General features: G+C 41.9%; 1 protein-coding gene across 1 annotated transcript in view; it reads right to left on the minus strand.

Annotated features, from left to right (window-relative positions):
- FNDC3B (fibronectin type III domain containing 3B) overlaps positions 1-13,539 on the minus strand; it is a 186,403-nt gene that overhangs the window by 25,001 nt on the left and 147,863 nt on the right. The window contains exons 20-22 of the mRNA XM_054639573.2: positions 11,786-11,899; positions 9,374-9,523; positions 5,273-5,553 (exon numbers count right to left, since the gene is read on the minus strand). Coding sequence (XP_054495548.2) covers positions 5,273-5,553; positions 9,374-9,523; positions 11,786-11,899 — 545 coding nt within the window. The remainder of the gene's footprint in view (positions 1-5,272; positions 5,554-9,373; positions 9,524-11,785; positions 11,900-13,539) is intronic.

Genomic DNA, 13,539 nt, shown 5'->3' on the forward strand with positions numbered 1-13,539 from the left:
ATGTTAAAGGGATAGGGAAAAAACTCTCAAGAGAGTATTCTCCATTGGAAAAATTCTCCAAAATGGTATTCTCTGCCTTTCAAGAACATAAAAGGTTACATTGTTAATAACCATATTGCAAAATAATGAAGTCTGATCTATTGGTTAGTCAGCTAAAGCCACTGCACACTGAGAATGCAGTATGTATACAGTCATATGCAAATGTGTGCTTAAAACTCTGCTTATTGGCCCAGCCATTAACAAGGGTAACATATTGCTTGGTGTGGAGCTGCATTTTCCCTTTAACCTTCCTTCTAGCTTCAGGAAATGCATCCTGACCACCTTGTAACACTACATTCCCCCTCTTCCTCCCTAAGGGTGGATGGCACAGAGATCTAGTGGGAGCCTCCCCTTCAACTGCTGCTTGCAAGCATAGAGAGAACAAGAGGCTTTTCTAGTATCTGAAGAAGTGTGATTAATATAAGCATTGATCTTACTTCATATTCTATTACCATTTTGCTTTACATTTAAGAGTCATTACATCAATATTTAATGGTATTTCCAATAAAGAAAACAAAGCCTGCCCATATTTTCACTGGATTCTAGCAAGCTCACCATTAGCATGTGCACATAAACAGTTAGAGCTATATTAGAAAATGCTACTACTGCTTTTGTAGATTGAGTACAGCAGCATGCACTAGAGTATATATCCTTTTGTTTGGTATTAAAAGTCCCAGTAACAACAAAGCCTCTCCTCTCCTCAAGCACTGTAACCTCAGCTGGTTTCCAGCTGGCAGCTACCACACCTGAAAACACTCAGGGAGATGAATCTCTCTCCAATATCACACTTTTTAGATATATGCATGCACAGAAACCTGCACTTCCTTGTCTTGCTTTTGCCAGGTATTTGCACAAGGCAAAAAAAAAAAAAAAGTGTCTCCTCATTCATTTCTTTCCTTGCTTTCTTCTGCTGCACAGAGTTCTTGCTCCCCCCTTCTGACACACACAAATATGCACACACACACTCCCCTCCTGCCTCTGGAGCACTGTAAGACTGATGGAAACTCTTAAGCCTCAAAATAGAGACAGGCATCTTTACAAATGAGTGATGACACTGGGAAAGCAGGAATTCATTCATTTGACTCTAACATGGCTGATGTGGCCACTCTTTGCTGTTGATCATTCCCAGGGCCTTTGCTTCATTAGACACACAAAACCAACAATTTTGTGTTTCCTGTGCACATGGCAGTGCAACCCAAACCCTGGGGTCACCTCCATCTGAACCCCAGCAGTGTCTGCTCCATGGGGATCAGAAAGTCCAAAGGGAAGGGGGGAAGGAAGAAGGGAAGCAGAAAAGGCAGAAAGGACCATGTGGAGAAGGGGGAAGAGCAGATGGAGGTGCTTTTTAGTGTCCCTGCCCCATCCTGTGACAGTGAGCTTTGCCAGCTGGGTGGCACAGCCAGGGTGGGCAAGAGAGCATCCACAATTTACTGGAAACCAGTTCCTGTTTACAGAACTGGTACTGGGAAAAATCAACTCTATTTTCATGTAAAAGTATAATATAGACAAGTAGAAATATTTGCAGCAAAAGCACTTCCTGAATTCCTTTCAACTTTTCCACTAATGGTTTCTAAGTGAAAATACCCCAAACATCCTTTTGGAAAGAAAGACTGTTAAACCATCTGACAATCACAATTTGACAACAAGTTTTTTGAAAATATAAAGACTGTATTTAAGAATACTGCCTAGTTCTGCAGGAATATCTGGACCAATAATATTTGTATTCATTCTCACATTTTCCTACTAAAACTTTTAAACATTTAGAAAGAAAAATCATAAATCAGACTAGGCAAATTTAGAAACCATGAAGTGATATTTAACAGACCATTCTCTCTTAAGAGATCCTTGACCCAGGAAAATAAACACACTAAACAGGATGCTATTTTCAGATTGGTCACAAAATCCTTTGTATAGCATTGCAACAAACTGGGAAATCAACTTTTGAATTAATTTTAAAGTCTGACATGAGAAGACTTTGATTCCCTCGTTCCCATAAGAGGAATGCCACCAGTTGCAGTACATGTGGAAACCTGTGGGAGTTAAAAGGCCATGGACTTCCAAAGGGGAGGGGAAGCAGCATCCTCCACCATCAGCACAGCCTGGACACCATGGAGAGCAATCACACACTGCCCCACAAATCCCCACTCAAGACTCCTGGGAGAAGACTTAGCTTGACACTCTGAAATATATTTTGTTTTATAGACTGCTTAAAGTTTGCTAACTTGAGCATTCACATGAATTTTTTTCTAGATCTTGGATGGATGATCTGTCAGAATTCACAGAATGACAAAGTTGGAAGAGACCTCCAAGATGATTGAGTCCAACCCAACTTTCACTTGACATGGTTTAAAAATCTAAAATATTTATAGAATTTTTATTCCTAAACCAAATTAAGTGTTGCTATTGAAATTTGATAATGCTACTATATATTTCTGTACACTGTGTAACTTCAGAGGAGAAACATTCTTAAAAATTGGAAGTTTTTTTGCAGTGAAGTATCTCAACAGCAGAACACAATTATCTATGGAATGTGTTAAGTGAAGCTTGGGAACAGACTGTAATAGAAAATTGGTGTTTCTGTGACTGTTGAATACTTATTTATTGTGCAATATTTATTAACTCACTCCTAGTTACATCAGTTCACAGAAAACCAGGCCAAGTATATTACCCTATAATCTGAGTTTCCAGAGCTTCGTGGCTATGTCAATAAAGCAGAGAGACTGCAGAAACCAGACATATTTCTGCAGCTGCTCACCAGCCAGGGTGTTTACACAGTGCTTTGGGGAGGCATCTGCTCTGTGCAGCAGCAGAGCTGGGCTGGGTCTGAGCAGGGATTCTCTTGACTCAGCCCTACCATGGCCACTTGCAGTGTGACAGAGGCATCTTCCACTTCCTCCTGCCTTAAATGCATTTTGGCATGGAAATCCTTCTCATGGGGTGCTGGCTGGATTTGCTGCTAAGACACAAAGCTTGGAGCCCAGCTCTGCAGAGAGCCTGGAGTTTCCTTCTGTGCTCTTGGGCTGCTCCTGTTATGGCCATTCCCACAGAGAAGCTGGAAGCAAAGCAGTGCCAGACCCAAGCTAACAGGGTGGGCCCACATGGCCAGGCTTTCACAATCACCCCCTATCCAAAACAATTTAAATTTCCAGTTTTGGACGTGTTGGATTCATAATAACCCAGATTTGCTTTCAGTTTTGGTTTCCCATAACCAAAAACATTGATACTGGAATTCTAACTCAACTGAAACATATAAACTCTTTGCTGATTTACTTCAAATTCTGCTGAAATTTTGGCAAGGGAGTTCAGAGCCTCCAACCCAGTAGTACTTGGCTTGTTTAGTCTAGGAAAAAATATGTTCACTGTGTTTTTAAACACAGTAGGGAATAAACACTTGAGAGGGAGAAGAGTAAGTTGTGTTAAACAAAACTGACACAAAAAGAAGACTCATCAGTGGAGAAACGTAGAGATGGAGATCAGTGATGTTCTGAAACATTCCTCTGATTCAGCCAGGGAGGGTAGAAAATGCACCAACATTTAGCAGAGAGCCTGATAATCCTTAAGGATTTATCAGGGCAGACAGTGCCTGATCAAAGACAGGTGTCAAAATAGGCTTGAAGAAGAAATATCAGTGAAAAAGTTAATGATCAAAACACTTTGACAAATCTATTTTTGATTAGCAAAATAATACTTCAAACTACTAATGAGGTGCTTTTGCAATCCAACTGCAGTCACTTGTCTTCCCTTACAGGAATGAGATGTAAGATTTGGGGTTTCTTTCTCTGATCTTGTTTAAAAAAAGAGCTTTCCTACATTATTACTTCTGATCAGCCACCCACTGGCCTGTGTTCTTCAAGTGGGTTTTTTTTTAGTAGGAACTTAGTCTTGCAACAATATTTAGAACAGTTAATCAGTTAATGCTTGTGGCTTTGGCTGTTTCACTTGGACCAGAGACAGGATGAATCCTTGACTAAAACTAATATGGTGCTTTTCACAAAATAATGAAACAAGAATGCAAAAAGTATCATTCCAATCTCTCTTTCCAAGCCTCGAAGAAGACATTTCCCTTAAGGAAGCTGCAGACAATCAAAAACCAGCTAAAAAAGAGACCGAAATAAGACTTTGATGAAGAATTTAAATGCCACATTCTGTCTTGAGTGAGCTGCTCAAAGTTCCCTTTCCAGCTTTTTTGGGTCCTGGTTGAACAAACATTTGAGGAGAAGCCAGGGAATATGAGACTGCCCAAAGATGATGCATCTCCACAGCTGAGTAACCAATCCATAAAAAAACTCTTCAACTTCATATGAATGATCTGTGAGCAAGTAATGTGTGCTCCTCACTTTAAATAACTTCTAGTGTATGTATTTGTATCCTTGCTAAAACAAGTTCTCTTTTCTTTGGTACAGGATAAAATTTGAATTATGAACTTCTAATTTACAAGATCTGTAGGACTGTGAACTTGAATACAAAGTTAAAAGAAAGAAAAATGTTACAGGAAGTCTGTGACATCTAATTTTACAACTCTGTGATCAAATTTTGGTCTTTATTAGAACAGTACTTAGAATAGAATTTCTTTTGTCACATATTCTGTTGTATTGCTGTTCACTGCCTGCATGGAACCATTTTTCTTTCTTAATTAGCAATTAGGGAGAAAACATATAAGCCTGAACATTAAACTAATAAAATTTTGGCAATGCCACTTAGCAATTTAGACTCTGAAGCAATATAAATTGGTTTTAAATTCAGATCATGTTTTCATTAATCTCCATATAGCAGAGACAAAAAATAGCTGTAGCTATACAAATAAAAGTTCATTGTGTGAAAATTGCTAACCTTGCTCAGGGATCAATAACTTAATAATTTAATCCCTTGGAACAGTACTTCAAAGGAGCTGAAAAAACATGAGATGGAACACAATCATTTTAATTATTTCTTATTCTTAAAATTTATTTATTTTTAAATTTATTATTACCAGTGTAACCTTACCTTAGCAGAGCAGCTCAAAAAGGAGGAGAGGTCAGAGATAATACAAGGAGAGGAGAGAAGAGGAAAAAAGGCGGGACAAAACAATATTTGAACATGAACTTGCAGTTCCATCAAGGAATGACTGCAGATTCCCGTGCTCCTAGGCTGGGTGTTTGGGTGGCTGGTTTGCATTTCCAGCCCCTCTCCATGCCAGGAGCATCTCCTGAGTGAAGCAGAGCTGGCGATGCCCGTGCCCGTCCCCAGCACTCACCGGTACGAGGTCTCGGGCAGCAAGCCCTCGATGACGTGGCTGGTCACGTTGCCCACGGGGATGCTGACGTCTCCCAGGTCGATGTTGTAGGATGTGATCTCAGCCCCATTATTGCTGGGCTCTTCCCAGCTCAGCACAAGGCACACAGAGGGTGAGGGCTGGCAGGCAGCCACATGCTCGTCCTCCAGCACGGACAGGGTGGAGACGGCGTCAGGCACGGCCGCGGGGGTTCTGCAGCTCACCAGCTCGCTGTAGGGCCCAGCTCCAGCCTGGTTAATGGCCTGGGAGTGACAACAGAGAACATTCACCAATGCTCTCCTTCATATGTGCATCAAGTTCATCATGATGAGCTGTGCTGGAAGAGCTGCATGAATTCTTGAGAGGATGTGCACTGCTGGATTCCTCTCTAAAGGGTGACTCATGCCTCTGCTATCCTAGGGAATTAGTATCTTCCTTGGTCACTCAGGAATGTCTTAAAAAAACTGGAGAATATTTCTCTTTTCCCTAAAAGAATATTTATCTTTCCCTTTTTATCAGTGGCAAACTTTGGTTGGTAAGGGAAAATGTCACAGTCATGCTGCCAGTGACAGGTGACCTCAGCAAACTGGCTACACAAAATTACTGAGACACCCAGTACAAAGCCCCCAGCATACTGCAGGATATTCCAACAGATGCTTTATGCAAGCAAAGTATCTCTAAAGATAGGGAATATTTGGCTTGTTAAAAACTACCCTGATTCCTGATTTGGTTCCTAATTTTCCTTGGAAAATGTCACAGTCATGCTGCCAGTGACAGGTGACATCAGTAAACTGGCTACCCAAAATTACTGAGCCACCCCCTACAAAGTCCCCAGCATACTGCAGGGTGGCCAAACAGGTGCTTTATGCAAGCAAAATATCTCTAAAGATAGGGGATATTTGGCTTGTTAAAAACTACCCTGGTTCCTGATTTGGAAAATGGATTACTAATTTAATGCTAAAAAGCTTCTGAAATAAGAATATAGGACCTCAGCATGGCATTAAGCCTATGACTCAACATTTCCCCAGAATCACAAAATCATTACAGTTGGAAAAGTCATAATTCACCACCAAACCACAACCAAAGCACACAGCTCAGTATCTCTCACAAAAGAGGAGAGCAACAATTTATCAAGCTTCTCATCCCAAGCCATAGATCCTGAATCCCAGAGGAAAACAAGTTTCAAAACCTGGTCCCTTTCTGCTCATGAATTAGATGCTGTTGTCTCAGCAAGCCCAACATTGCCCAGCTGTACAGGCCTGGGGTTTTATCAGCTAGCTGATGCTCAGCCAGTGGCAAGAGCTGTACCCACTGCACTGGAATTGCCCAGGGAATGACTGATGCTACGTCCTCAGCATTATCATAAACTCAATCACAGAACCACAGAGGCTGGAAGGGACTGTGGGACTCATCTTGTCCAACCTGCTACTCCAGCCAGGGTCAGACAATGCAGACCACGTTGCTCAGGCTTTTTTTCCAGTTGGGTGTTGAAAAATTCCAGGTATGTAGATTGCACAGCCCCTCTGGATCACCGTTAGATCCTTAATTGCCTGCACAGTGATATTTTTTTCTTGCTATCTCATCTGAACATCCCTATTTCAACTGGATGCAGCACTCCAGGTTATCAGGAATGGCATGAAATGGGCAACACCACCTTCCCTGGATCTGCCTGCTGGGCTCCTCCTGACACAGCCCAGCATCCTGCCAGCACACAAGGTATGGGGAGAGCTTACAGAACATGGTACAGGAGAAACTACACGGGTCCACAAGGCACAGACTTCCACAAAAAAAGCTTCAGTGCTGCCCAGCACCCTCCAAATTTCCTTTACATTTGGAAAAGTTAGCCCAGAGTCTCCCATCAGGTTAGAATTAATTGAAAAATCCAGGCTTACCATGTTGCCAGCAGGACTCTGAGGGCAATGACAGGACACATCAAACAACTGTTTGATTTCTAATCTATGCTTAACTGCAGTGAATAACTTATTTCTGCTCTGCATAATACAAACACAAAGCCATGTTCTGTTTTTCCAGGAGACATTTTGTTCAATTGAAGAAAGAGATAATAAAGTTACATTTGTCAGCCTTTAAAAAGCCCTTCAAAACAAATCCTGCTCCAGGGAAATCTTCTATTTAATGCAGCACTCCTGGAGCTGTTAGAAGTGAGCCCTGTTTTGTGCTCTGCCAATGACATGATTTGTCTTGCCTCTAAACCCGTGTTTGGCCATTTGTATCTTGCTCCAAGCAATTTATTGTCAGTGGTGTTTTTTACCTGCTTTATTGGACAATCTCATCACCATAACTGATGGGGCTTTGCTGCCTAGCTGCCTTCCCCTGCCACCCCCAAGTGACACAATATTTCCCTTTGCAGAAGCCACTATTGTTTTCAGGAATATTCATTACAGGAAAAAACCTGAGCAACAGTTAAGACAATTGTCTGCCCTGCAGTTAGATATGCCTGATTCCTCAATTCTCCTCTTTATTGAATTACTGTAGATTGAGATAGCAATACTGTGTGTTTATTAGAAGGCTGAATAAATGTGGTTAGGGGAACCTTTATTTTTAAAAAGGAATTTTTTCTGTTAAATCTGGTAACAGATAAAATAAACATTTCTAACACTATTTAACTTTCTTTCTTTGCCTGTTACATCTACTTTATGGGGACATTTTTGTGTAATTGTTTGAAGGTTACAGTGTATCTTGTAAGAAATTTTTCTTGATATAATACAGAGGATCAGATCCAGAGGATGAAGCTCTCCAGAAAGTAATACCTGAGTCACTGATGGACTTCAATAAAATATCTTCTTGCTGTTGTGCCTTTCCTGTAACTTCTGCCTATGGATTAAATTATACTGGCTGCATTAAAAACTGAGTAGATTTGTGCAACATTTTTGTGGCAGGTAGTTTGAAATAAGCACCCACTGGAAATCAAAGATGCCATACAGCTGGCTGTTTCCATTTTTAACACAAAATTTTCCTTGGGCTCCCCAGAGCAGTGGTCTCAGAGCCTCCTCCCTGCCCAGCAGATGCTGAATGCTCTCCCTCTTGCAGAAACAAGAGGCACTTTCTGGCTCACACCTCCCAGCCTCTCACACATTCCCTCATTCTCCTTCCCCCAGAGTGCCAGAGCAAGGCACAGACCAGCTCTGGCCAAGACACAAAATACATTTGAGCTGTGGGGCCTGAGCTCTTGGGCTGCTGGCCAGCTCCTCCAAACCTTCTTCCCTAAAAAATGAAAAAAATTCAATATCCTGGTTTAAAAAAAAAAAAAAAAACAACTATAAGAAGGAAACACTCAACAGAAGCATGTTGTCCTTGATCAAAGAAGTTACCCTGGGTGGTCCACATGTTACCAGCTGGGTGGGTATTTGGGTTGGATTAGTGGGGGTGTTCTGCCTTCACATACAAATATATCTTGTGGAAGAGTATCTTAAGTAAAATATTTTTACTTCACTCCCAGTTGCTTTACCTTCCATTTATTTATCAGTAGACATAAAGGATGAAAAGTCCTGGTTTTTTACTTTCATACAGATATACAAAATGTTTTTTAACTGCTACTTTTTACTGAAAATATAGGAGATAAAGAAATCAAGCAAAAGAAATAATGTAAAGACTATATGAGATCCTGTCTCACAAATCTAAAAGACAAAATGGCAAAGATGGGAACTCACCTTCTGGCAGGTACCATCTCTACAAACAGGAATTTACTCAGCTGCTTTGCCTTACTTGATAAATTAAACAGATGCTGGAATTCATTATTTAAGCCAGAGAAATCTTCAATATCCAGTTGGGATATTATTTACTTCTCCTTACCATGAAGAAAATTATAATATTTTTAATTTTCTAAACCATTACCATTTTGTTTTGCTATCAGAGGGCAAGGCGGCCCTTACAAGCATTAGTCACCAAAAGTAACAAAACACAAGTTTTAAGCAGCACACCAGTCTGTATTGCTTAAAACAAATGTGCATTCCTCCTGCCTTGCAGAGCAAATAACTTCAGAGGGGACTAATGATAAAATCAGAGCAGCAGTGGAAGGAAACTCTGTTTGGCTCTCAGAGGGCAATGCATGCAGCCCTGCCTTACCTGTAGCCTGCAGCAGTAATGCGTTGCTGCTGACAAGTCACTGATTTCAAAGCAGGTTTCTGGGCCACTATATGCAAGCTGTAGAGATTCCTCCTCTTCTCCCCACTCTAATCTGTATTCAGAGATGTCAGTACCAGAACATTCAGGACTCTGCAACACAAATATTTATGTGGTTCAGTTCAGAAATGAGCACTTCGGATCGCTGTGTTTCACTGGGGAAGGAATGAAGTACATGGAAAAAAAGCCCAACTACCACCCTTATTTTTAAATTAATACACCATTACTGCTGCAAATAGAAATGTACTGAGTTAATGTTCCCTAAGAGGTTACTGAAACAGGACAATTCTGCACAAAAATTACCTGATTGAAATTCAGAGAAATGAGTGTACACAGCTACTTTGCCTTCCATCAGGACACTCAGGAATAAATTGTCTCTCCACTGGCTTGGCAGAAGCTCAACCATGGAGAACATAAAAAAAGCATCAATCTAGTGCAGCCTAGCTGAGAGATCAAAACACAGCTCTGGAAGCAGTGGCCTCAGAGCCTGAAGCAGTCACTCACGTGCTGAGGAAAGAACCACCTCAGCAAGGGAGGAGCTGGCCCGAGGCTCCTGTGGAAGTCACCCATCAGTGCCAGAATGGGACCTGGGAGTGAGATCCTGGCACATTCACATCCACAATGAGACTTCCATGGGATCACAGAATCATCAAATAGTTTGGGTTGAAAGGGACCTTCAAGATCACCTCATTCCAACCCCTGACATGGGGTTCACCTTCATCAGCCCAGGCTGCTCCAAGCCCATCCAACCTGGCCTTGAACACCTCCAGGGATGGGGCAGCCACAGCTGCTCTGGGCAAACTGCTTTAGTGTCTCATCACCTTCACAACACAGAACTTCTTCCCAATATTGAATCTAAACCTGTCCCATTCCCCATATCCCCAGCAATCCCTTTATTTAGGGGAACACAAATTCAATGCCTGAATGCGCTGGAGATGAGCCAACACAGGCACAGTTCCCAAACCAAAATATTTAGTGTTTTTACCAGAACTACCTAGAGCTGTACTGTGTGGCCTGAAGCAGCTCAGGGAAGCCCTGCTCTGCCTGCAGAAGAGGGGCCTCCAAGGACTTTGTGATTGTGACAGGCAAGATGTAATTTCCAGTGCAAGGACCCAGAGCCTTGCTGCACACCACAGCAACCACCCTGTACAGGCACAGGGGCTTCTCTGGCTCTGCCTCAGAGCTTCCAGGTGTGTGAGTAGGAACATCCAGAGCTCCTAAGCCAGATTTCAGAACAACATGTGAAAAAAAAGCATCACAATGGGCACCACAGTGTGCTCTCCAGCCACACTCCACAGTGCTTCACTGTTTTTCTTTTTAATTCGTATCAGCCAAAAAATGACACTCTTTAAGAAAATATAACCACTGCAAGCCACAGCTTCATTTTTAGTTAGAGTAAACAAATATATCCTTCAAATAAATAGAGAACTACCAGAAGCACTGCTTCATGGCTGGGGAGAGCAAATCCCTGACCATTAAAAGGCAACATTTGAAAGTTCAATGCAATTTCTAGTTGCAAAAAATATTAACAGCCCCAAACTGCGCCAAATACACCTGTGTGTTATTAAATTAAATGCAGATTATGTTTGCATCTAGATATGTTGTCAGCACAATTTATTTGAGCATCTTCTGAATGCCAGTGACTTCTTCCTCAACAGGGGCATTGTTTTGGGGAGGAGCTCAATAGAAGCAGTGCTGGGGGGGCTGCTAGATTTTCACTGAAAGTCTGTGGCAGAACTACAGCCCCATTGAACCACATCACAGTATTATTTATGGTAACATCCTTTCTTTTCTGCCTTAATTACACAACATTTTTTCTTTAATGGCACCAATCATTCCCATAGCACTTCAGCTAACACTTATCTTGAGCTCAATGCCTAAGATGCTGGAGAATGGAGGAGGAATGCACACAAACTAAAACAAAAGTAAATATTTGGGGAAAAGACAAACTTTTGCGGGGGAAAAAGCCCTACATCATAAGCATTTATGGAGAGTTAATTCTGTATCAGAGACTCCAGTTTCAGCTAAAATCAAATATTTGTATTTATAATTCCAAATGAGAACATGCTGATGTGTTAAAAGCTTGTAGAGTGCACTTCTATCATCTGATGCCAGTGCAGGAGGCCTTGTGTCTGAATCCTGCTCTGGAAGAACCATGACCAACTTTGTGTAATTCTTCGGAGCAAAGCAGAGAAGATGATTTTCTACCATTGAATAGTTTCTACCTAGGGCTTCCCTCCATAACAAGAGAGCTCCAGCCCAGTGAACAGCTCTCAAGCTCACTTTTGAGTTCTGTGCTGAGCATACTGGCCTGGGTAAGCAAGGTGGAATCAAAGAGGCAGGGACCTGACTCACCTCCCAGCTGACCAGGACTTGTGTGTTGGACAGGAAGGACAGGGAAGGTGCTCTGCACTGGCCTGGTGGTCCTGCTGCTGTGGTGACCTCTGTCACCTCCGAATACGGCCCGTACTGCAGAGAACAAGGTGGTATTATTATTATTATTATTATTATTATTATTATTATTATTATTATTATTATTCAGGTTCAAACCCATCTCTAAGCCCTCAAGAGCTTTCCAAGAACAGCACACGAACTTTTTCAGCACGCTGAACTTTGGCAGACTGGGTTTCCAACACCTGCCACCAAACACCAGAGCTCAGGATGAGCCCACACAAATGACTCAGAGCTGAAGTGTGAGGTGAGCTCAGGAACAAGCAGAGAGCAGGTACATCCTTTGTGCATCCTCGTGTGGCAGCAAGTGCTCATGAAAGCAGAAACCACCTCCAATTTGCCCAAAAGTGAGAACGAGCACACAGTAACTGAGGAACAGTTTGTGTCCCTCTGCCTTACCTTAGCACAGAGTGTTCACCTATCAAAACCAGCTTCCCATGGATACAAAGAGGAACACAAAGACCAAAGCACACACTGGAGTCCACTTCCAGTTTCTTTTACACAGAAAGCCTGCCCCAAGTTACTGTAACAGGACAGGATGTGCTGGAGCCCCAGTCCGGCACAGCCTGCAGGGACACGGTGCGGACACGCCGTGCACGCTCTGCTCCATGGGCAGCTCAGCTCAGACAGCCTCTGAGCCCGTGGAAGGAGAATAATTTAAATGCAGATTAGCAAAAGAAAAAAAGCCAATTTTCAGCAGTCTGGGAACCTGGCTTCATCCAGCAGTGCGGGGACAGGAGATAGCACTGAAGCAGCCTTTCTGAGGCCTCCTGAGTGGAAGAGTGAGGTTTGCTCAGTACATCCCCGAGTTAATTAGAAATCGTTCTCCAGAACAAAGCAGCTTCACTTGGAAGCAATTAGAGGAAAAACACTGGTATTTACTTATTTTGTAATGCAGTGTTAGTGAGCATGAAAAAAATGAGCCACTACAAAAAGGCCAAACGAGAGAGAAATGATGAACCCCAGAAAACTTCTCAGCAGACATGTCAGTATCTGCCAACAGAGAAAGGCCAACACTGATTGCTTTGTCTTACAAAGAATGTACATGTCAAAAAATATAATTTATTGACTTCTGCTCTTTATGAGGAAGAATCTGGTAAAGGACATCCGCCCATATTTTGCACCTGGTAGAAAAACAGAGCCAAACCAGAACGAGACAGCTCATTTAACAAAGGGTGGAATCAGAAATGCTTTGCAACTGTTCTGAAAAAAAAAAAAAAAAAAAAAAAAAAAAGGGAAAGCATCACATATTCAAAGCTACCAACCAGGTAGGCAATGGCTCTCACTCCAGCAAGCAAATCTTATCTTTCCATGTGCATTTAATTAATTTTTCACACGAACAAAACAGTGGGTGTTTTTAAACCAAAACAGTCTTGCAGATATTTCTAATACCCAAGTTTTAACAGAACTTCTCCCTGTAAGTGAGTAACTTCAAACCTTTGTGTTACGTTTGTCATCAAGATTTCCTGGGGAGAAACACGTCAATGCATGTAGTTTAGTTGGGACTTTATATTAAACACCGCTGGAATGACACAAAGGCAAGCAGCATAATCAACCCAAACCTCAATGAAAAAGAAAGAGATCTTTCTGCAGATCTCTGTGGACATCAGACAGAATTTCTGATATATTTGGGAAGGCACTTCTTCCAAGGAAATAAT

The sequence above is a fragment of the Agelaius phoeniceus genome, chromosome 10, assembly GCF_051311805.1.
Source record: "Agelaius phoeniceus isolate bAgePho1 chromosome 10, bAgePho1.hap1, whole genome shotgun sequence".
Taxonomy (NCBI): domain Eukaryota; kingdom Metazoa; phylum Chordata; class Aves; order Passeriformes; family Icteridae; genus Agelaius; species Agelaius phoeniceus.